The following is a 24,497-nucleotide window of genomic DNA, read 5'->3' as shown; positions in this document are numbered from 1 at the left end:
TTACTGCCTTTATTGCCCTTTCCTGGCCTTCTCAGCTTGGCTGGTGGAATGTTGACTTGCTTCTGAAACTTTGGTTCCTTTAGAAAGGAAACTTCCTGCAAGGTTGAGCTGCTTCTATAGTTAACTGAATATCTGTGCGCTGATTTTCTGCCTAAGTGGACTTGTAAGAATCACTTGTTGATATGATTGTTGGTTGTTGTCATTGACTAAGAAACATCTATATGATTTCTGATACTGATTTCTGGTTAAACTAATCCTATTACCTTGACCTACTCATGATAAATCATAAAAATAATGTCAAGGTAGAAGTATGTTAGTGTCAAGTATGTGAATTTTAAAGACTTGAAATGTGTAAAATAAGTAGTTTTCGGATAAAGGACTGCATATGTAGCTCATTCCATGGTGGTATGTGCCTTAGCACATAAGGTGAGAGTGTTAATTGGTCCAAGTCAGCTGTTTCTGAGTGAGTACCCAAGAAGTTGGGCTATTTCTTTTTTCCTTCTGGAATACATGTGGTCTTAGAAAATTATTTCTGATGTCATTTGGACTGTTTTGAAGCTCTGTTGTCTCTGGTACTTAAGAACATCTGTGTCTCTTTACTTTTCTTACATGGCACTGTTTTAGTCTTTTTTTTTTTTTTTTAAGATTTTTAATTTATTTATTTGACAGAGACAGCGAGAGAGGGAACACAAGCAGAGGGAGTGGGAGAGGGAGAAGCAGACTTCCCGCTGAGCAGGGAGCCCAGTGCGGGGCTCGATCCCAGGACCCTGGGATCATGATCTGAGCCGAAGGCAGATGCTTAACGACTGAGCCCCCCGGGCGCCCCTGTTTTAATAATCTTAATCCAAATATGTCTCTCAGACTGTTTAGTGACGCCACCAGTTGGGGCACACAAGTAAACCCAGAGCCACCAAATCATATAAAGGGATAGACAAACCTTTTGCATGTAAAATGCATCTTGTTAGGCTTGATTGTCTAGAATATGTTTTTTACATGGAGTGATTCACTGAAGATTGTGTTATTCACAGGAAGTCAGGAGACAGCTGTGGTTCTGTTAAAAAAAAAAACTTCACAGAAACATCTAGGTAAAAATGATGGATTGAACACACAGATCTGCTTTCACCTCCTCCTGAAACAGCACACAGCACTAAAAGAATGATAAAGGGATTTTTTTGAAAGGCATGAATCCATACAAGGATGGAGAAAACAGCAGAGGCATAGCAACAAAATGTTAGATGCTGGGCAACTATTCAATGACTTAGGAGTCCCAAGAAAACTGAATCTTGAGCCAATAGAGCCTATTTTCACTGGGTAATCCCCTAAAGACTCAGAAGTTGGCCTTCGATAAGGGGAAGTGTGGAGGCTGTGTGCTAAAATAAAGAAGAGTGGTTAAAAGTCTGTTTTCTAAGAAGCCAGAGATCCCTAGATGCTCTCCCCCTCCCCTGCAAAAACCAAAGATTTATTCTTCGGTAAGGGCAAAATAAAGGGTCTATAAATTGGGGGATGTGAGTCACATTTGGGGGTGGGAAGCTATATTGAAGAAAAGGGACAGTAAATGAATGTGTGATCCATACTTAAAAGTCCCACCCCTCTACTCCTTGCAGTCTCCCACTTTTATTTTTTTTTCAGTTTTACTTTTTTATAGAGAGAGAATGGGGATGGGTGGGGAAGTGGAGGAGGGAGAGAGAGAATCTCAAGCAGACTCCCTGCTGAGGACGGAGCCCAATGGTGGGCTCGATCTCACGACCCTGATACCATGACCTGAGCCGAAACCAAGGGTCAGACGCTGAACTGACTGAGCCACCCAGGTGCCCCGAGAGAGAGACTCTTAAGCAAGCTGCATGCCCAGTGCAGAGCCTGACAGGGGGCTTGATCTTATGACCCTGGGATCATAACTTGAGCCAGGAGCCCCAGGATGCTATTTTAAAAAGGAACATTTTAAGAGCAAACCAAGAAAAAAAAAGAGAGAGAGCTCTTGGAAATTAAAAACATAAGAAAAATTAAAATTCAAGTGTTCGGAAAGTCTCCCAGAAAGTAGAACAAAGAGAGAGGTTAAAATGATAGAAAACATTTTTCTTTCTTTCTTTTTTTTAAGATTTTATTTATTTATTTGACAGAGAGAGACACAGCGAGAGAGGGAACACAAGCAGGAGGAGTGGGAGAGGGAGAAGCAGGCTTCCTGCTGAGCAGGGAGCCCGATGTGGGGCTCGATCCCAGGACCCTGGGATCATGACCTGAGCCGAAGGCAGACGCTTAACGACTGAGCCACCCAGGTGCCCCAGAAAACATTTTTCAAAAAATAAAAAATAGAACTACCATGTGACCCAGTAAACCCACTTCTGGATATTATCCAAAGAAAATGAAAACACTAATTCAAAAAGATATATGCACCCCTCTGTTTATTGAAGCATTACTTACAGTAGCCAAGATAGGGAAGCAACCTAAGTGTCCATTGATAGATGAAAGGATAAGAAGATGTGGTGTATGTGTGCGCGCGCACATGCAATATTACTTGGCCATAAAAATGAAGTGTTGCCATTTTTGACAACATGGGTAGACTAGAGACTTTTGTGCTAAGTGCAATAAGTCACATTGAGAAAGAAAAATACCATATGATTCCACTTATCTATGGAATCAAAAAAACAAACAAACAAGAAACTGACTTATAAATAGGAGAACAAATTGGTAGTTGCCAGAGGGGAGGCAAAAGAGGTGAAGAGGATTAAGGACAAACTTCCCGTCGGAAAATAAATAAGTTGGGGCACCTGGGTAGCTCAGTTGGTTAAGTGTCTGACTCTTGATTTGGGCTCAGGTCATGATCTCAGGGTCATGGAATCAAGCCCCGCATCAAGCTCTGTGCTGGACGTGGAGGCTGCTTAAGATGCTCTCTCTCCCTCTCCCTCTCCCCCCCAGCCCCCGCTCACTTTCTCTCTCTCTCAAAAAAAAAGAAACAAGTCACAGGGATGAAAAGTACAGCACAGGGAATATAGTCAATGATGTAATAACTTCGGGGGCACTTGGCTGGTTCAGTGGGTAGAGCATGCCACTCTTGATATCAGGGCCACGTTGGACATAGAGATTACTTTAAAAAAATTTTTTTAATGTAATAACTTTGGTGACAGACGGTAACTACACTCGTGAGCATTTTATAATGTATATCATTGTTAAATCATGTACACCTGAAACTAATATATGTCAACTGTACTTCAATTAAACATTTTAAAAGGTAAGGTTTAAAAATGAAATAGTAGGAAACAAAAAGATAATTAACTCTAAGGAGAATAAGAAATTATACAGGGAAGGAAAGGACCATAGTATATACTCCATGGCACTGTAAATAGTTAATGTAAAACTAAGAATTATCTTGTCAGAATTACAGTATAAACTATAATGGAAGACTAGAAGGATGGAAAAGGTGAATATAATGCCTAAAAATGAAGAATCAAGATGCATGTTATTTAGAGATAATGGAGGTAAAAAACAAAGGAATCAGTTATGAAGGAGAGGAAATAGTGGAGTGGGGGAACGAGACTGCTATTTTTCCTAATGATCCTTGTAGAAATAATTTTTTTAAAGACTTTATTCATTTATTTGAGAGAGAAAGATTGTGCGCACTAGTGGGGGGGTTGGTCCGGGCAGAGGGTGAGGCAGACTCCCCGCTGAGCAGGGAGCCTGACAAGAGGCTCAATCCCAGGAGCCCGAGATCATGACCTGAGCCAAAGGCAGAGGCTTAACCGACTGAGCCACTCAGGCTCCCCCAATCCTTGTAGAAATAATTTATATACATATACATACATGTTAGTTTTCATCTATCACATTCACAGAAATTTGTAAGTTTAATAGCCTATCCATCTACTATTGTTGAAATCTGAGTTACAACTATTTTAGGGGATTATTTGGCACTATCTTTTAAAATCTTAAAATATTGAATTCAGTGAATCCAGTTTCAGATAAATATTCCTCAGAAATGCACAGATACTGAAGATATATGTTCTAGAACAATGCTGTCAAAGGAAATGAGTCATATTTGTGATTTTAAATTTAATCACAATAAAAAGGTAAAAATAAGCCTCAGCCCAGCATGGTGATGCACAACAAAGCGGCGCCGCAGCAGATCCCGGACACCCGTTGGGAGCTGGCAAAGCTCATGAAGCAGAAGCACGAGCTGGTGGAAACACTGGCAAACTTGGAGAGACAGATCTATGCTTTTGAAGGAAGCTACCCGGGAGACACTTAGATGTATGGCAATATTATTCGTGGCTGGGATCGGTATCTGACCAACCAGAAAAACTCCAATAGCAAAAACAGTCGAAGGAACCGGAAGTTTAAGGAAGCTGAGCGGCTCTTCGGTAAATCCTCAGTTACTTCAGCAGCTGCAGTAAGTGCATTGGCAGGAGTTCGGGATCAGCTCATTGAAAAGAGGGAGCCAGGAAGTGGGACGGAAAGTGATTCTTCTCCAGACTTCCACAATCAGGAGAAAGCCCAGCCAGGAGGACCCTGAGGACCTGGACGGATCTGTGCAGGGAGTGAAGCCTCAGAAGACTGCTGCTTCTACTTCCTTAGGGGGTCATCACGGCAGCCATAAAAAACGAAAGAATAAAAACCGACACAAGATTGATCTGAAGTTAAAAAACCACGAGCTGACTATTAGAAGACTCATTAGTGCAGAAGCTTCCAGGCTGTAGAGCCCTGTTTCCCTCCTCCAACCTCACAAAGATACATATCGCTCACCTGAGTGCACGGTCATCCACCTCTGCTTTCCCAGACCCAGTGCCTGTGACTCTGAATAGTTTGTTCTGAAACGTGGTGACAAGTCATTTCCGTAAGACCACATTGGATCATTTACTGTGTGTCATTTTTAGTAACAGAACTGCAAGAAGACCAAGACATGGTTATAACTCCAGCAAGTTGCTAACTGTGCATTTCTCCCTTCTTGGAATGAATGTGTCCCCCCAAACTGGCTGGCACCAGCTTCATCTCTGATACCCATTGAGAAATGTTCTCTGGTTTTGTTTTATGCTGAAGGTAGAACATAGGTCACGTTTCAGAGGGAGGCTGTAAATATTGGGCATTTTTCTAATTTGTTTGTGTTTTATTTTTCTATTGTTTTTACTATCTTCTTTGGGGACTTTTGGGGTTTTTTTGTTTTTTCTTAAAGATTTTATTTATTTATCTGACAGAGAGAGACACAGCGAGAGAGGGAACACAAGCAGGGGGAGTGGGAGAGGGAGAAGCAGGCTTCCCGCCGAGCAGGGAGCCCGATGCGGGGCTCGATCCCAGGACCCCGGGATCATGACCTGAGCCGAAGGCCACCCAGGCGCCCCAGTCCTTTAAGATATTAATTACTTTGGTCTTATGTGATATAGCCAGAGGAATGTCAGATTAACTTTAATAGTGATTCCAACAAAATAACTTTCATCATTCCAGGTACACAAATAAGCTTATTTTTTAATGAAATTATACTAAAAATTCAGTACAAAGGGTATAAAAATGATACTGCTTAAAATACTAATAATTCATTACATTCATAAGGGTGTTTTGTTTTTCTGTTGTTTTTTATGGATGGTGTTTTGTTGTTTCTTTTTACAGTTTTCTTCAACATCCTTGTATTTAACTGCCATAGTATTTATGAGGTAGACAGGACCAGGGTTGTGGGCCTGGTCTTACAGAACTAGAAACCAGGGCTCACAGAGGACGTTGGTGTGGAGCGAGGCCTGGAGTCCAGCTCTCTGGTCACCTACAGGAGTGTTTACTCCACTACACGTCTAGGCAGCAGTTCAGTGGTTTGACAGACTGTCCCTCCAGCCTCCAAAGTGGATGCTCTAAAGACCTAGATTAGTAGGGTATTTTAGGTATAGTTAGGTTACAAGTTAGACACCTGGTGATTAGGTTCCCATTTGTGCCTGATTCATTTGAGACCAGGTACTCATTGATACAGACAAGATGTCCAGTCTGTAAAATGGAAATAACCTCTTCTTCCTTAGATTGCCCAAGGACACTGCTTATGGGCCAAGTGGCAATTCGTAGCAAAGAGAAATTAGAGAGCCTACAACATGTGAAACACTGTGGACAGGCGCCATGACCCAAAGTCATCAAGCAGTTGGCAGTGGTGACGCTTGCTGACTCCCGCTTTGTCTGTCTCAGTAGAGGCCAAGACATTTTCTTTAACATCTTGTCCATTCCTGAATTGTTCATTAAGAAACAATGATTTCTCCTCTAGCCCTTGTGCTGGCAGAATGAATTTACCAGCATGATCACCAGCATGCAGCCAGAATGTGCCCCAGGAAATAAATGTAAGCTGAGGAAGTTAACAGGACAGCATTAACATGAGGGGCTGTGCTTCTCTACTCTTAAACCTTCACTCCTCACATTTTGTTTTTGCTGTTTATTGCCCTTCTTATTTTGAAATTTTCAAATTTATGGAGAAGTTAGTGGTTGTGGTGGTGGTGGTAGTCAAATGAACCTGTGCGTATCCTTAACATAGATGAATGATTATTAAGATTTTGCCACATGTCTTTCATTCTGTGGTGGTGGCGTGGGGGGTGAGGGGGGAGTGTGTGCTAAAGTATTTGAAAGTAAATTGTAAACATCATTGCATGTTATCTCACAATACTTTAGTCAGGTGTCCTAAGAACAGAACATTCTCTCATGTAATCAATACCATCGTCGATCTAAGAAATTGAATAATAATTCCATAATATCTCATCTGCAGGCCTTACCACATTTCCAGTTGTCCCCCAGATTAATTTTATAGGGTCCAGAACCTAATCGAGGTTTGCATTTGCATTTAGTTCTTAGGCCCCTTTAGTTTCTTTCAATCTCTTAATCGTTTAATCTCTTTTAGTCTATAACACTTACCCCTGTGTTAGAAGGGGGGAAAAAGTTTTTCAGAGAAGTTTTTTTTGAAGAGTCCAGCCTTGCTGTCCTATAGAAAGTCCCACATTTTGGGTTTGTCTGTTTTTTTTTTTTTTAATTTTCCATCATACTTATATTCAGATAAAACTTTTTTTTTTTGCAAGAATATTACAAAGATAATGTTATATAATATTTATTATGTCCTGTCAGGAGATAAATAAGGTTGAGTGGTTCCATTAATGAGAGGTGCTAAATTTGATCACTAGCAGATCCCTTGGGTAAGTCCAAATTTAATGTTGTAGGTTTCTTTGACTAACCATACAGCATTGTTTCAATTTTTTTAAGCATGTATTATCAATAAGAATAATAAATATTTCTGGTTTAGAAATAATGGTCAGTAGAGACTGCTACTAAGAGTGTTTACCTTGTGTGCCCTTTATTCTTTGAATAAATACCCCAAAGAGCCCTTACTCTGAACATTTCTTCCTGCCTTCCTTTTTTTTTTTTTTTTGTAAAGATTTTATTTATTTATTTGACAGAGAGATAGAGAGAGAGCACAAGTAGGCAGAGAGGCTGGCAGAGGGAGAGGGAGAAGCAGACTCTCCACCGAGCAGGGAGCCCGATGCGGGGCTCGATCCCAGGACCCCGGGATCATGACCTGAGCCGAAGGCAGCCGCTTAACCGACTGAGCCACCCAGGCGCCCCCTCCTGCCTTCCTTTTTATGATTATGCTTGAAATTTTTTCCAATAAGCTGCTGGTGAGGAGCAGCTCTAGAGGGAGATAAGAATAAATATTTATGGAGGGAGAGTAACAGTAGTATGAATACTTACTGAGCCATTTCCATATACCATGGCACTGGGCTAAACACTTTGTGTGGATTGTCTGCACAGGAACCCTATGAGGTGTAAGCAGCATTGTTTCGCCATTTTACTTAGGAAGCTTAGGCACAGAAAGATTGAGGATCTTGCCCAAAGACCCACAGCAAGTAGGTGATGGAGCTAGGGTTCACACCCAGGGCTGACTAACCCTGGAGCCCATACCTTAGTTACTATGTATGTTCTGCTACCGTATTGTGTGCCAGGTATCAGACCAGACACCATCTCGTACATTGGCTTGTATAATACTCACATCAACCTGTAAGAAACCGTCTCAAGTAGATGAAGTTACTTACCCAAGGGCATATGATATCGTTTATCCTATTTTGTGGTTCTCTCCCATGTTTCAGCCAAGGTCTTTAACAGCAGAGTGGTTTATCCAGCGGGGTCTCTTTTCCCAGTTCCCAGCACCCACATAAGCAGGAATCATGTGCTGGAAATGAAACCAGGTGACAGAAGCAGCTGCACAAGCAAGAGAAGCCTGATCGGGTCCACATTAACCAGATGACAGGAGTGAGAGCCTTCAGTTACAATTCGGGGACCATCAGTGAGAAATGGGATGACAATGAACCTGAAATAAAGGTTGTTGAAATAAGACTGGTCTTCCAAGGGAAAGCGTTTCCTTACCGTCTGCCCTCTCACCAGAGAGGATGCGGCAGTCTTGTTGTTTGAGTAACTTCAAACCAGTGGTCAAAGCCATGAAGAAATTTCTGAAGGAAAGTGTGATTGCTTATAGTTTCTGATGCCCACTATTGATTCCCTTTTTAGAATTTTTTTTCAATATCATCACTGAGTCTATTTATAATTCTAGCATAAGAAACTGAGAGAAGTGGAATGAAAGAGAGTACCATGACCTCTTTCACAGGCTTTTTGTGAAGATTAAATTCACACACACGCAGTGTAGCAGAGTGCTGACACAGAGTAGGGATTCAGTATGGAAGTTACTATTATATGATTACATCATTGCATTTTGTGTTTTCACATGATATGGTCCTGGGAACCTTACCAAGTGAGGACATTTGGCCCCTCAGCTCAGGAAGACAAGCATTCCAGACATTGCCTGGTTAGTACCTAAGTCAGAGACTAGATCTTCCCTAGGGACCCTCTCTGGTGCTGGCAGGAGGCTCCTATTGCCATGACATCTGTCACACTCCGTCTTTCTGTTCCAGGTGGTTAGCTCAACCAATGGAGAGCTGAATGTCGATGACCCCACGGGAGCCCACTCCAATGCACCAATCACAGCTCACGCCGAGGTGGAGGTAGTCGAGGAAGCTAAGTACGTTCATCTTTCAAGGGGGCTTTTGAGTCCTGGGTTGAAAAATCTTCTCTGTCATTTCCTTTATGTGCTGCTCATCTCAGACTGGATTCCTCATGCTTATGTCCTCAGCTTTCTTCCTTTGACCATTTTATTTTTTGCATGGTACCTTAAGGCTGCTTCTGCCCTTCTTTAGCTGTGATTTCTGGGAAGACCATCACATTTTTCTAGTCCACATGGGGCAAAAGCCCTAGTGAACTGAAAGAATCATGGTATAAGAGGTAAAACGGATAGTAGTCATGAGCCTCTTGGGTCCCCTGAAGCTTCTTGCTCCCTGTGGGATACAAAGAAAAATCTGCTTATCTTAAATCATGGGCCATACTGAACAGCATTTGATTTCTGGTTCTTGGCTTAAGAACTCTGCATGTATAGTCCTGGAGCCAAGGGTTTTAGGGCCACTGTGTTCTCACTTAAATGATTCTGGACTCAGAGAGACTCTGATAAGTCAGGCAAGATAGTTTCTACACCTGTGAGAAAGAGTTTTGGGAGGAGAGGAAGTCACCCTATCGGGGAGGGGTGAGTCCATTCCCTTTTCTGCTTCTCTTGCCTGTGAAATGTTGCCCTACCCGTACCACCAGCCCTTGGTGCTCTCTGCATGGCATGTGGTTAAACGCTCAGCATATGGGGTAGAAGGGGGAAGGGCTGCCAGTTCTGCTGCAACAGCAGCATTTTGATCACTTGTTTCCCTTTTTCCCCATCCCAAATTCCAATCCAGACTTAAACTTCAAGAAGACATGAGGTAGGGAGAGAGAAGTCCTTTACAAACCAGTTAACTGCTGCCAAGCCTGATATGGATGACCTTTCTTATAAACCCTTTGAGAATATTCAGGCTATCCCAGTATCTTGTTCTCAGAAGCAGACAACGTACGAATAGTGACACTGTGTCCCAGGTGCTCTCTTGGGCCCCCACATGGCCTCAGTACCCGCCAGAACATGCTTAGACCTCTGGGTGTGAGGTGGTGGGAGGCCAGTCAAGACCTGCATTCTTTCTTCCAGCTACACTTTGCATGCTTGTCTCCTGCCCATCTGTATGATAAGCTCACTTTGCTTCCAAGAGGTCCTTTCCTTGGAAAGCCAGGATTTGGGGATTCCTACCCAGGAGATAAAAAGCAACTCAAGGATGACTTGGACTCTCTCTTGTCAAGTCCCTGCTGACTGTAGGCAGCTTCATATGTTCCTCTCCTGGTTTCTATAAGGCCCTGATAAGTAAGGAAGGCAAGGGGAGTTTTTAATGCTGGGAAGAGACCATTTTGAGTAAGGAAACATGCTCTCTATTCTCAGAGACTTTGGAGCTTTTAATGGTACTCACAGTTTTTCAGCTTCCATGACAAAACTTCATTCTCCCAAATAAAGAGTATAGTACTCCTTATCCTCTGGGTTCTCAACCTTGGCTGCACTTTGGAATCACCTGGGGCGTGTTAGAAGATATATATATCTGAATCCTGGCCTCAGAGATTCTGATTTTATCTGGGGTTATGGCCTGAGCATCAGGAAATTTTAAAGTTCAGATAATTTGAATGTGTGGCCAACGTTGGGAATCAGGGCTCAGGGCACTAAGCATGTTCTGGTTTAAACATTGTCTGGGCTTGAAAGATGATTGTACCCATTCCCACCCCACCTCGCTCCCAGTTCATGTTGTGGCTATTACTTTGAAGGCTAGGCATTTAGTTCTGGATTTCATAGTGTACTTTGAATACCAAGATTGAATGGGCTTTCATCTTATAGTATGTCCTATACAGGTTTATCTTTTGAACCCATTCTCTCACTTCGTTTTGGTAAATGTATACACTGATTGTGTATGTGAGTGTGGTGTCTGTGTCCTGTGTGTAAAATATGGGGCTGTTCACACAAAGAGATTGCAATGTGGTGAATTCTGTTCTGGTATATTCTAAACTCTAGGATGTGAAGAGCATTTAAAGTCTCCCCATTTAGTGAAAAGGATACTGGGCCTCTTTGCCACTAGTTCCAGGTTTGGGCCTTCTGAAATGTGTGGAAACCAGAGGGGAGCAGTTGTATTTGCCCAAATGTCATCCAAAAGCTCAAAGCTTAGGGCATTTTGTGTGCTGATTCCCTTAGTGATTTCATGAGCTACCAATCCATCTTGCCCAGGGAACTGTCAGCACAGCCATGTGTGTTTCTTCTAGGCCATCTCTGTGTTTTGGAGGGAGGGAGGGGTAGCCATAATCCACCTGCTCTACCATTTTCATGGGGAGAAGTCACAGCTAGAGAAGCACGAGACGTCCCAAACAACCCCTCGTTGCACGCAGCTGTGATGCCCTTTGTCCATGCAGCCTGCTTGTGGGAAAAAGAGGGCTGTTGCCTATGTTAAGATTCAACCAGGGACTGGGGAGATACATGAAACCTTCACTTCCAAGCTTTTGAAAAAGTTTAGGCTCCTCACCCAGCTTGTTTTGTGTAAAGGAGGAGAGAGATAACAGGGTCTTGGTTTTTGTTCTGTATACGAAACGAACATCTAACTGCCCTTTTCTTCTGTTTAGGACACATGTCCTTGTTTAAATATGATTGGAAGGGGGTGGTGAGGCAAGGCAGCTTTTTGGTTGATTTTTGTTATAGTAAAAATAGGAGTTTTTGGTTATCCACTGACTTTAGCTATAACTTAGCAATTTCTCCTGGGAACTAACAAGAATGGGATGTAGGCCCTTCTCTGGGCAGTTTTACCTTAGTCCAGAGCAGTGACCCTTCTTGCTCTGCTTCAGCTCCTACTAAAATAAAGTGTTGCTGAAGCCTTCTCCCCCCTCTAGAGGAAGCACTAACTACCAGCTGCTTTGGTCAGGCATGTCGGCTTTGTAGAAAGGCTAGCGACTTCTCTTTCCCTCAGGATGGTCAGGAGGTCAGCTTCGCGTCGTACAGTAAGACTTTGTGTGGGAACCAAAATGGCTCACTTGGTGCTTGATTGAATTCTTACAGGCAGGATCGTTTCCGCTTTCTCCTGCTACCTTCCTGGAAGTTGCCCAGGAAAACCCACTCTGGGGCTCCCACCAACTCTTTCTGTTTTACCTTTCCCCTCACGGAGATATCCTGCTCCCTCCTGGATGCTTCTGTCAGGCGCCTGCCCCCTCCACCTTAGTGTGGGGGCCAAGTGGCCTGGGCATACTCACCCTACCTTGACAGAGGAAGAAACGAAACGCAGACACATACTGCATGTTTGCATGGCTCACAGGGAGTCGCTTCCGCCTCACCTCTGTGGACTAATCTCTCTCTCTTTCTCTCTTCCTTTCTGTGTTTTTCTCTTTACACACTCTGTAGCTGCCTGAAAATGCTCAACCTGTGGTGAGTCCCTCTCTCCAGTCCACATGCTAGGGGAGTGGACCAGACTAGGCTGGGATTGGCACAACCAAACAACATGTCTTAGGAACACTCAGTGGCTTCCATACACTGCCTTGTGTCATAACCACCCAGACTGGGGAACTAGATCCACAAGGTGGGGATGGGGCAGGCCTACACCCAGGAATTAATCTGTTCCTTCTTTCCTTTCAAACCCATTTCATCGCTGTCTCCTCCTGTCGAAACAATACCCCACAGTATCCAAAATTCCCTTTCTATGTTTAGCTGAGTGAATTGTCTCCCAAATTCATAGGCCAGAGATGATCAGACAGAGAGGGACAAGAGCAGGAGGACAAGGTTACTCTATTCAGTTGTTTAGATTATCATTCACAATGCCAAGGGCAGTTGTTGCCAGATAATCTCACATTCTGTGGCTTGGTCTCTCACCTGCAAATTGGCAGCTTTGGGAAAAATCGTGACTTTTCTTTTTGATTCAGCTGGTTCTTTCATCTATAGAATGAGTCTCTCAAAAAGAGCTCCTTCTTGGGCGGAGAAATGGACATTTTGTTGTTGTTGTTTTGGGGGGTTTTTTTGTTTGTTTTTCATTTATTGTCTTTTTTTTTTTTTCCTGTCAGAGTACATTCAGTGGGTCAGGGGCTGACTCAGCTAATGAGTTATTGGAGCCTGTCTTTTCTGCTCCTGGAAAAGGTTCCTTGAGTGCATTCTTAGGAACAACAGGAGCTACGTGGGAGGGGAAGCCCTAGAGAATCCACCTTCAGTGAGGCACATTGTTGCTACAAGAAAGAGCCCCCTCGCCAGCTTGCTTCTCAGCTGCTGCCTGTGACCTTCCAGGTGCTTCTGAGCTAGTTGGTCTGTTGCAGTCTGGCATGAGAACTCCCCCACATCGTCTGCATGCATGAGGTCATGTTCTACATGGTGATAACAGCCTGCCGGACTCTATGATCACCTTGTTTCCGTTTGTCTTCAGGGACTGGGTTGGACACCAGTTTCTGAACCCCAGCAGTCTAAGCCAAGTTGCCTACAGGGTTTCGCCAGGGACAGGGCTATGTGGAAGATAACAAATGGGTTTTATGGAAATAGAATTTGTAGCCTTATGGTACTGAGGAGTACATTTGGCCTGTTTACCTAGCAAACATGTCTGTGTAAATCTGACATTGTCATAGTCTATATTTTCCTGTGAGATGTCAGTTGCATAATCCTGACTGCAGATACAGGGCCTGCTGTGTGCTCATCCAACTCTGCTTGGAACTCAGGTTCCCCTAGAGCTTAGGTACCATCTAGCTTATGTACTCCAAAAAGCTTAGGTGCCATCTAGCTGTTGTAGAGCCAAGACATATATACTTGAAAGGACAAGTAGTTCTCCAGGACACTTGTTATTACCCCCCAAGAGGTCACTGTGGACAGGAATGGTCAAGAAAGGCTTCACGGATATGGTGGGGCTTGAGCCAGGTGTTAGAGCAAGGGAAGAATGTAAAAGTACACTCAGGAAGAGAAGCGTAGCAAAGGGATGGCTGAAGGGGAGAGGGCCAGGACGTAGCAAGGGAGCAGCATGGGCAAGGTAATGGCTCACAGCTCTGGGCGAAGAGCATGTGGTAGGGAGCTTACAGGTCTGGGCAAAGAGCACGTGGTGGCTTATGAGTAGGGAGACTGGATTGATTCTGACTCCAGCATGTTAAGAACTTCTGGTCATCCAATCAAAGAATCGAATGGAAGAAAACCTACGACACAAGAAGGTTCATCATCACTCACCTTCCTTCTCTTCGGAGAGTAAGACATCTGTATGGAGTTAGTCAGTGGGCTTGGTCTGGGGTGTGGGGCCTGTTTCCTCGTGGCTGGAAGTATGAGAAGCTTCCGCTCCTGCTGAAGTGTTCCATACTGTAACTAGCAAAAACTCTTCCAGGCCTCAGAACCGCAGCTCCCACTGCCCTCCAGTCAGGCGAATTCGGCATGGCACATCAGGTTATGATGTGCTTGCAAGCAAACGTTAATTCTTAGGACTTGCCTTGAAGGAGGTAAAATAGTATAATTTGAAATGGACCAAAATAGTATTTCAGACTTCATTGTGATTGCTCTTATTAAAAACACAAACTTCTCATTTTAGTATCCTCCAAAAAAATAAAGAAGAAGAATAGAAATTGACTTAAATGTTAGTGATGTCTCTGAAAATCATGGTTAACAGGGAGCAGGTAACTCCATTGAAATACTGGTGCTCCCATGAGATTTAATTTGCCTTGTTTAATATTAATTTCAGGACTTTCAACTTGGAAATGTCCATTTTCTAAAACATATATAATAGAAAAAGACCATTTTCTTTTCCTTGAAGTCTTCTCCAGGGAGAAGATGATCTTAAACAATCAAAAGCATTAGTCATTTTTATTTAAAAGAATTTATTCAGTCTCCAAATATACATGCCACTTTGTTTAGTGACTATTTATTCACACCCATTAATAGTATTTCATGGGGCACCTGGCTGGCTCAGTGAGAATGTGGCTCTTGATCATGGGGTCATGAGTTTGAGCCCCGTGTTGGGGGTAGAGATTACATAAATAAATAAACTTAAAAAAAAAATAGTATTTCACAAAAGTCATTGATATCCTCAGAAAAATCTTTTTTAAGACCCCCTTAAGAAGGTCCTGTTTCCAAAATTTTCATGTTTGATACATCTTGATGTAGTTAAAGGTTATCATTACCTGTATAAATGTCTGTTTCTACATTCTAAGAGACCTCCAAATTTTTAATAACCTGTCCATTGGGTGTCGAAATACCAAGGGGTCAGACTGAAAAAAGGAGAGAATCTTAGCTACAGTGGAGGCATGGGAAGTAAACAACAGTTTTTTATTTTCATTTTATTTTCATATGAATAGCCCTGGCATTAAACCCAGAGGGATTTAAGCAAGAGAAGCAGAGACAGTTTTCTCTGAAAAGCTTTCCTTTCAAGGGTCAAGTTTGCAGCTTGACTCCCCTCCACCATCTAGCATCTTTGACTCATCCACACCTTCTGGCGCTCACATCCTCATTTCCCACGTGTCAGCTTCCTGGGAAGGACCTCTCTCTTGCACCAGCCATGCCACTGCCCTCATCACCCCTTCTGTACTTAGTCACTGCCTCAGCGAGAGCTGCTCCCCATTCCAGAGACAGGAGTAAAGCGAGGATGCTTGGGCTCAGGGCTGTTGCCCAGGGAGCAGCACATGGAGGGCGGGTGAGGGGAGTAGGCCCTGACCTCCACCCTACACAAGGGCCAGTCCTCTAGCCCTGTCTGGCCCAGCAGCGGCAGTCTCAGTAGCTAAGCTGAGGACCCTGCAGCCATGCACTTGCTGATGGTCAGCTCCTGGGCTTTGGCACCGGTCCCCTCCAAACCAAAAGTGGGCTGTGCCGATTTCAGTCAGGGGATCTGGGCTCAGTTCTTACAAGATTCGGGGTTCCACCTGCCTGCTCGGGGTAGCTGGGTGGGGCTGGGGCTGGGGATGCAGGATGGAAAGAATCCTTAATCCTTCATTGGCGGCATCATGAGCTTCTGCTAGAATTCCAATCATATTTTGTGGGGGATTTGTTTGCCTCGGTTTAGCTCCATATCCGCCGGCTCCTGAAGCAGCATTCAGTCATTTTGCTCTCTGTCTCAAGGGGCCGGCAATGCAGGCTAGTCTTAGGCAGCTTTGAGGACCCCCCAGCCTTGGTTCTAGCTAGAGATGAGCTATGTGTGCTGAGTGGGAGACTGGGAAACAAGCCTTCTTCCTCCTCCTTCCAAAGATGCCTGTTTTGGCCCTGCCTAGCCTGCAGCCTTTTGATGATGAGGTTTGGTAGCTGCAGATTGAAATGAAGCAGTATTGCCTTTGGCTTTCCTGGCAGACACTGCCGACTGCTTCCAGTGTGTGCGCTGAAGCTGGGGGTGGCCCTGTGGGTGGGTGCCAGGGGGAAAGTCCACCCCCCCCCCAAGCCCCCGCAGTCAGCAGAAGCAGGCAGAAGCTGTCCGAAGGTGCAGGCCTCCCGCACTGACTTGCCATGTTCCTTGTGCTCCAGGTGCTGTTGTTTCTTCAAGAGGAAAAGGAAGAAGACTGCCCAGCGCCACAAGTGACCAGTGCCTCCCAGGAGTCCTCAGGCCCTCAATTGCACCTGCAGCTCCTGCCATTTTTCATTGGAAGGGACTCCTCTGTGGGGGAGCGTGGAGATCCAAACCAAAAAGAAGAAAACAGAGGCCCCCAGAAGGAGCCAGTGTGGGCAGCCAGGGCCCGGGGGGTCAGTGGCCACCGCCACCTGCCTAGAGCTCTGAGCAGGTCCCAGAGCGGCAGCCCGGCCACTGCTTGCCCCTGGAGCTGCCTGGTTGACTCTCCTTCCTATTGTTTACAGTGAAGGTGTCATTCACAAAAACTCAAGGACTACTATGCTCTTTCCTCGCGGTAGTTTACTCCTGGTTCTTGCCCCACCCTCAATGCTCTCCAGCATAAAAGCTAGTGCGTTAAAGGCTTTGTCTGCTGAAGGAACTCCAGAGGCTGGGGATGTGGCCAAGAAGGCAGGGGGAAGATGGCAGGCCTGGGCGGGAGAAGAACCTTCTCCAACTACCAGGCGTGCCTGGCAGTAAGGCTCCCTCCTCCTCTGTGCCTGTGCAGCCTCCGTCCCCAGCTGGCCACGGGGTGCAGGTTCCTCCCTCCCTCCCTTCTTCCTGTGAAGTTACACTGTCGGACACAAGCTGTGAGAAATCTGCAGTCTACTGTCCCCGAGTGTTGGCATTCTTCGCTCTCTTGACAAGCAAACTCTGTTCTCCAGATGGTAGTAGGACAATGCAAATTGTTCTGATCAAAGGAAAAAAAACTGACTTTATTGCACTTTTAGTTGTTTTTTGTTTTGTTTTGTTTTTTTAACAAAAAACATGGCAGATGCATATTGTGTCTGGTTATATCGGGAGTTTTACTTTTTTCTGTTTTGAGGGGGATGGGGCCACCCAAGCCATTCAGAGAGAACATGGGTCCAGAGGATATTCTCAGTGGAAAAAGTTGGGTCTGCAGCACCCAGAAGAGAAGAAGCCAAACTCTGTGTCATTCTGAGTAAACACTCAGGTTGGCAAGGAAACATACTTGAATTTTCCTTCATCTTCTCAGCTGCTGAAGAATGTCCCTCCCAGAGCCTCTTGACCTCATCAGCCTACAGTTTGGACTGCCTTGCTCTCCAGCACATGGGATAAGCCAGCCAAGCCAGACTGTGACCAGGAGAAGAAGATGTTTGACAAAAAAATTGGAAATAATCAGTTTCCTCCACTGCCAGGGACTTCCAACTAGATAGCCATGTGACTTCCTTAGTGACTTGGGGGACAAAATTCATGATGAAAGAGCCACCGCCATATTGCCACTAGTGGACAAGAAGAGGAGAAAAGTGAGCCTGCCTTCCAACTGCCAGAAGAACCTCAGGATTTGGCATCATAGGGCCAGTAAATAAAACCAGTGTGTACTGTCTGCCCCGGTAGCTGAGTGATGGCATTTGGTCTGGCCTGCCTTACCAGAAACCAAGCACCTGCAGATCTTCTCCCAGGAGGTCCACAGCAGCAGGCTCCGGACTGAGCACGTGGAGCTGTCGTGAAGAGGAGGATAAGATTGGTTGGTGCTGGAAAATTCCAGGGGAAAGGATATTGAAATGAAAGGTCTGAAATTATTTTCTCAATTGGATGTAGACTCCTTCCAAATAAGATGGCCGCATATTGAAAGCATGTTTTCCCCAGTCCACTATTTGCCTTCCCATGTGGGATAGTCACCTAACCTACTACCATGAAGGGTCTTGGTTCTTCATTCACTGCTTGGAAAGTAATCAATGTATGGAGTTAATCTTATTGTGCTCAATTTTCATTTGAGCTCAGTGGCTTATGCAAACAGTGACCTCATTCCAGATGTGACAGAGGAGAAAGAATCACGTCAGGGAACAAGGCCTTGTGTCTGGGAGTAGAGAGAGCTAACCATGGAGGACCAGTGGCTGGTGACTGAGTCTGGTGGTTTTGGGAACAAAATCATTTGCCTCTGGCTTGAGGTAGTGGGCCATCTTTTGGACTGGAGGATGTGGGGATACTTTCTGGTAGTTGGCATGTCTTGACAAGTCCCTTGATGTATCTCACATGGAGCAGAAATAGCAGCAGTTGCATGGATCAGAGTTACTGGGCTTCAACTGTTCCATTGGGCCTTGGTTAGGAAGTATCAGTTTACTGGCTTCAGACCTGCTTAGCTCACGTGTAGATTGTAATCTTTCATTTCTTTAAAAGAAATTTTCCTTTATACAAAACAGAGTGGCTGGGAGACACAGTGTCACATCCCTTTTCAACAAGGATTTTGAATATTGCTTCCTTGATATTACCTAGTGGTTAAGGCACCATCATGGAAACTTACTTCTCAGTTGGCACTTGGGCAACTCAAACTTCCTTGTATAGAAACTTTAACTTCCTTATACCTTGTCTAGAAAAAGCCTTGTCTCTCAAAGGAGGACAAGGGGAAATGGTGACAAAGCCTCTAGCATCCTGGCACTCCATACCCACTAAGTGCCTCCCCACCTCTGCTTCCACAAAAAAGCAAAGGCAGTCACCAGCTTGGCTCAGGGCAGGCCCCCCTGCAGCTGGGTTTGTGACTTTTTTTGGTCTTAAATGTTTTTAAAGGCTAGCTCTTGAGGGGTTTAAACCTAAGCAGTTATGGGGGGTCCTTCCTAATGTACTGTTCTTTCTCTGCCCCCCACAAATCTCTTTACTAGGTATTTGATTTTCATAACAAAAGGTCATGGTGATTCTTCCAAGGCCATTAGCACTCCAAGATGGTCCCAGACCCCTGAGAGATTCTCTTGTGATCTTCCTGAAAATTAAAAAGTAAATAAAAAGACTACCTAAGGAATAATTTGGCCATCAGTACCATCCCCACCAGCACATCAGGGCTCCCCCCCTCAGGCCGCTTGCTCTAGTTGTTTAGCGCTGTGCCTCAGCCAGTCCCCCGAGGCTGGGCACTCCCGCCACCCACCAGCCACCCCAGTCCACTCACTGCAGTTTTTTGATCTTTCTCCATTTCACAACATGGTGCCTAGGGATCTTTTTCTTTGGGATTGATGCAATTGCTTCTGAGTTAGCAGTAAGTACTAACAGCATCTGTTCATTTAAAAAAACCCTTAATATATGCCGCCAGGAGTTCTCCTGAGCCCTGCGCCCCTCTGGCATTGCACCCTGAGCAGATTGAGGCATAAACGGTCCTTCTCGTATACCAGAGGATGACATGCGTCTGCGCAGTCAGGCCTTGTAAGGGTTGATCACTTGCCACACACACCCTGCCGTTTCCCAGGGATCTCACTCTGGACTCCTCTGCAAGGGAGGGCAGTGTTCCGGCAGCCGCTGTGCTCTCGTGACCACCTTCATGAAAATTCTGCTGCGCTGGGTCTGTCTAGGAGTAAACAGGGTCTAAGGAGGTACAAGTCAAGGGACTAGGCTGCCCTCCAGTTAAAGCTCCAGCTCACTCTGGAATGCGGGGGCAACAGGAGACGGCAGGATCCTGGGGTTTTCATAGTGGTGTTGATTTGCCTGTTTATGTCCATGAACTGCAGGTACAAAGAAACGGCCCTGCCGGCAGCCGGAAGAGGGTCCATCGCCTCGATATCCCAACTTGGTTCCCTGGAAGTGTGCACTGATGGTGCATATTCAGTGTTGATTCTCAGTGTGAGTAACCGTCTTTAAGGTCAGAAATACAGTGATGGTAATGTCTGTCGGAGTGGTTACTGAAGACCATAGCCTTAACTTTTTTGTATGCAAAAGATAGAACTTATTCCCCCTCTCAGTGAGCAAGCATGGCCTGCGTTTCTCAAAAACTAGTACTTCCATGGCAGCCCAGAAAGCATCGCAAAGGAACTTACTCTTCTGCTGCATCTCTTCCGATTCCACCTGCCTCCTGTGTGTCCCAGTCCCCTCTTCCATTTTCATATTTAAACCAGTTCTGCATCCCCAGTGAGTTGCCCTGACAGTGTCGTCTCCAGTGTCAGCCGCATTAGGGCTGGAGTCCCTCGGATTGGGAGCTTGCAGCGCCATCCGGTCAACATTGCCTTTGCCAGTCCACTGCCGCCATCCCCGCCATTGCCCCAGGGTGTGCAGATGAGTCCCAGCAACCGTTAGGGAGCCAGCGTGACGAGGCACCCCGTCCGGATTGGCCATCTGAGCAACAGGCACTTGTCTCTGGGGTTCTCGCTTTTGCCAACTCCAGGCCTCCAGGAAAGCCCTGTCTAGAGATTGATGGCCAGGGACTCCCAGTCTTTCCTATGATGGGTCAGCAGGAATCGAAATGAGATTCCTATGGTTTTGTTGTCTTGTTGGGGGGGGGGAGGGGTGGCTTTGTTTCTGAATAAGGAAAAGAGGAAACCACGGCCCTTGTGAGGGTTTGCAGAGCTTTGAGCAGTTTTTAGCCACAAATAAAGAATCTTGGAAGTCTTCGATCAATTAAGCAGTCTTAAAAACATATTTCTCACAACTCCTTTTGCAGGTGACTGAGTGCAAAAGAATAGGTTTCTCCATTGTATTCAAAATAGTAAGTAGGTTCCCTGGATATAGACAGTAGTAGTTGACAAATTTCCTCAAAAAGCAACCAGGACGTCCACTCCAGTATTTGTAGATCAGCTTACAAAGGAAAAAGTGAACGTGTACTCCGTATGTTTTTAGTTTCGTTACCAAACTTGATGTTCTAAAGAAACCTCAGTTCTGTGGACAGAATTTCTTTTGTTACTTTCCTCTTTCTCCTCACAATCATATTTCCAGTGCCATCACCACCTTCAGAGTCTCAGAGCAGAGGGTTATCCATGGTAATAAGTGGGGGTGCCGTGCACTCATCCCAATAATACACATAAGAGGACAGCTGTCCCGACTGCCTCTTCCCTGCAAACCCCCTCTTTCAGGGCAGGTGAGACATTTTCAGTGTTCCTCTTCATGAGCTCCAGACCAAATCCCAGGCCAGCCCTTGCACCGAAAGCTTTTTTTTAAGAGGCTTGTCAGTCTGTTAGGAATGTCTCAGGAGAGATGAGCCATTTCTTTGGGAGGAAATATATTTACAGATGGGTGTGTGTGCTTGCACTTGTATGCCTGTGTGTGTGTGCGTGTGTGTGTGTGCGCGCGTGTGCACACTCGGGCGCGTTCTCATCTGTGCATTTCACTTCCATAAAGACTCACAGCCCAGGCTGCTGGGACCACGTGTTACTGAATATTCTCAGAAGTAAACAAGTAACAAGTGAGCTTCTCAAATTAGTGTCACAGCAAGCTGGCTCTGGGAATGAGCCCCATTTATCGAGCAGAAGAGTAAACAGCAGAAAAGACAGAGATGAAACCAAAAATATAATCACCCCAATGGAAAATAATGTTGATTCATCAATTCCCATTGGATATATTACATGCTCTAATTTATTATATTTTTTTGTTTGTTTCTTTAATCTTTGCCCGTTGTACTTTTAAAAAGATGTTGGGATGTTGATTGCAATTTTTTTAAGACTAGATGATGTATAAATCAGCTGTGGAAATCAGTTTTAATTGCTGTGTGAATGTGTCTGATTATTGTTAAATGCCTTTTTTTTTTTTTTTACTTTTTATTTTATTTTAGATACGTGATGTTGTTTCATAAACCCTGGCACTGGTCGCAAAGCTCAGCTGTGAAAAATGAAACTTGTAGTATTTTTAAACATGAATGTCAATTTCAAGTGTATTTGAAATGGTTCCTCCGGGAGAAAGATTTGTACACCATTAGGAGAAACTCCTCTGCAGAGGAAGTAGCCTTTTTTGGAAAAAATGGAAAATGGGTCTTGATATGTTATCTCAGAGTAGCCCATTTCCTAGGGCACCATGGAAAACACAAATGTGATCTTTAAGTATACCTCTTCCCCAATTTGGGGAAGAAAGGACTCAGTTTGCACCCTTTTTGTATGTAAAATAAAATGTCTTACCTTTCTTGACTAATTTTCTTTGGTTAGTTGGTTGGTTTGTCTGGTTTTAATTTCCCCTGGTTTGTTTGTAACTAAGAATCCGGCTAGGATTAACTTTGATATGACTCAGGGTTCCAACGAATGAATATAATGCCTGATACTTTGGCATTCTTGCTTCATTCCTTTGGGTTGAACATTGCTGTCTCCTGTCAGTCACTTTAAATATTCCTGGCAGAACTTGGACATTGATGACTCACATACTGGTTCCTGTATCCCTGTGGTTCTTAGGTGGTAGAACATCGGGAAGTTAAGATCTACTCTGTGGAACAGCTTTGGAATAGCTTTGTAATTCTGCTCTACCAAATGAACGTCTATACAGATAGAGGATAAAACTATGATGTGCAATTATAAAATCACAAGTGTGTGTGTGTATATATATATATATATATATATATCCATAAAACAACTGTCAATCGGCATGATTGGCTGGTTCCAGTTTTTTGTTACTACTCAATTACTACTTAATTTGTTTTTTTCACTGGTAAGTAAGCAGAAGACATGTTTTAAGATCATCATGAGAGGAAAAACTTCACATTTAGAACATTTTATCCATCAAGCTTTCTTTTTTTTCCTTCCAAAAGTGGTGGGGGGTGGGGGGCTACAGAGGAGGCTGCTTTTATGCCATTTTAGCATTAGCTCCTCATGTGGAGAAGGCTCCTTTGAAAACAGTTTGATGAACATTTTTCTCAATGGTCATGGACAGCATCAGACCAGTCAATGGGGAAAGAGGCCTGACTAAAAAAATGGTGGGGGGTGGGGGTATTGGAAGATCAACTTTGTCAGTGCAACAGTTTTACCTAGAAGAACCTTTACCAGATCGAGGTGGTCTGGATTGAGGTGTGAGGATTAGAAACAGCAAATGTCGTTCGTGTTTCTCTGAGACACCTGTGGAAGCTTTGCAGCCTGGCTGCATTGACCTCAGTGTAAGCAAGGACAAGTTAATGCCAGTGGCCATGCATAACCTCCAACTTAGGTCCCGACCTCATAAAGAGACCAAATTGCAGGGTTCAACTAATTGAAACAGCCATTCCTACCTACAATTGGGGCTGTGAAGACCAAGAATTTATTAATCTTTGAAAATTGGTTTTAAAGACATTTAATGTCATAGGTTTAAATTTGAGAAAGATGTAATTTTTATTTTTCTGGGTAAGACTCCCAGTGATGAAATATGTATGTTGTAGACTGGAACAAGTGTGAGAGCATCTGACGACTATCCCTGACCTTCCTGAAGGTTTCTAGAAAAGAGACTGAACCTCAGGCCATTTCATATATATATATAATTTCCCACCTCAGTGTTAATATGATGCTGTTGCAACCAATATTTGTTGGACACTCAGCCCTACAGCAGGGTTGGGGGAGATGTATACAAAATAAGGGCAACACATGCAATACAGTGCGTTGCTCACAAAAAGGTGGTTAGTTGGCAGCGCCTGGTTGGCTCAGTCGGGTGAGTGTCGGACTCTTGATCTCAGCTCAGGTCTTGATCTCAGGGTCATCAATCCAAGCTGGTACTGGGCTCTGTGCTGGGAGTGGAACCTACTTAAAAAAAAAAAAAAAAATACAAAAAAACTGTTTACTTGGAAAAATAGGTAAAGGAAGTTAAGAAGCAGAGAATACAATAATAAAGTGTGCATTGACTCATACATACAGCAGTAAGCACAGTAAGACCAGAGAAAAACAGGGACTAAAGTGACAGGGACTAAGTCAAAAAGGAAAGGTTTTGAAGCAAGTTTTGCAAGACAAGTAGAAGGTGCAGTATAAGGTCATACTCTGGGTTAGCAGAAGCATGCTCCGAGTTTTGGGAAGCTACCATACTTAAACCCAAGCTAGTGGTGGGTAATGCTTGACTGGCCCAATTCGGAAACTGACAAGCGCCTTCTCCCCCATCCACGGTCTTCCTAACATAAACTAACCTCCGAAGGACTTCCCCTCCCCAAAGGCAAGACGGGCCACGAGAGAGGCCGCTCTGCATGCTGGGGTTTGTAGTCTCCTCGGAGACCCAATCCGCGTGCTCCTGGGGCGGTGCCGCCTTCCGTGATCCTTTTCCTGTTGGTGGGCGTTGGCGAGCTGGGGAGCCAATGAGGCCACAGTAACGTGGCAGCCACCCACGAGCCCGCGTCTTGGCCAGCCCTGACGGCGGGCCGGGCCACGCCCCCCGCGAGGTCCTACTACCCGGCGCCGACGC

General features: G+C 44.6%; 1 protein-coding gene, 1 long non-coding RNA gene and 1 pseudogene across 12 annotated transcripts in view; 2 read left to right on the top strand and 1 right to left on the bottom strand.

Moving 5' to 3' along the window:
- CSNK1G1 (casein kinase 1 gamma 1) overlaps positions 1 to 22,286 on the top strand; it is a 269,186-nt gene extending 246,900 nt beyond the window's left edge. For 7 of the 10 annotated variants that reach the window (XM_081829576.1, XM_081829569.1, XM_081829572.1 and 4 more), the window contains 2 exons: positions 8,901 to 9,007; positions 16,370 to 22,286. In XM_081829576.1, coding sequence (XP_081685702.1) covers positions 8,901 to 9,007; positions 16,370 to 16,424 — 162 coding nt within the window. In that variant the 3' untranslated portion in view covers positions 16,425 to 22,286. Of the gene's footprint in view, positions 1 to 8,081; positions 8,475 to 8,900; positions 9,008 to 16,369 lie in introns of those variants that run through there. The other 3 variants (XR_014148131.1, XR_014148130.1, XM_081829575.1) reach the window with 3 other exon arrangements.
- Positions 3 to 5,024, top strand: LOC145723222 (chromatin modification-related protein MEAF6 pseudogene; annotated as a pseudogene).
- Positions 22,287 to 23,578: 1,292 nt separating the features above from the next.
- LOC145723223 (uncharacterized) lies at positions 23,579 to 24,219 on the bottom strand. 2 transcript variants are annotated; one of them, XR_014148134.1, is made up of 2 exons: positions 24,082 to 24,219; positions 23,579 to 23,851 (listed from the first exon to the last, which is right to left on the bottom strand). It is a non-coding gene; the product is annotated as an uncharacterized LOC145723223 (long non-coding RNA). The 2 variants fall into 2 exon arrangements; XR_014148133.1 differs by having other exon boundaries at positions 23,579 to 23,848.
- Positions 24,220 to 24,497: the final 278 nt, after the last annotated feature.

The sequence above is a fragment of the Leptonychotes weddellii genome, chromosome 9, assembly GCF_054177405.1.
Source record: "Leptonychotes weddellii isolate Sample4059 chromosome 9, ASM5417740v2, whole genome shotgun sequence".
NCBI classification, from domain to species: Eukaryota; Metazoa; Chordata; class Mammalia; order Carnivora; family Phocidae; genus Leptonychotes; species Leptonychotes weddellii.
This window is presented reverse-complemented; position numbering and strand designations above follow the sequence as displayed.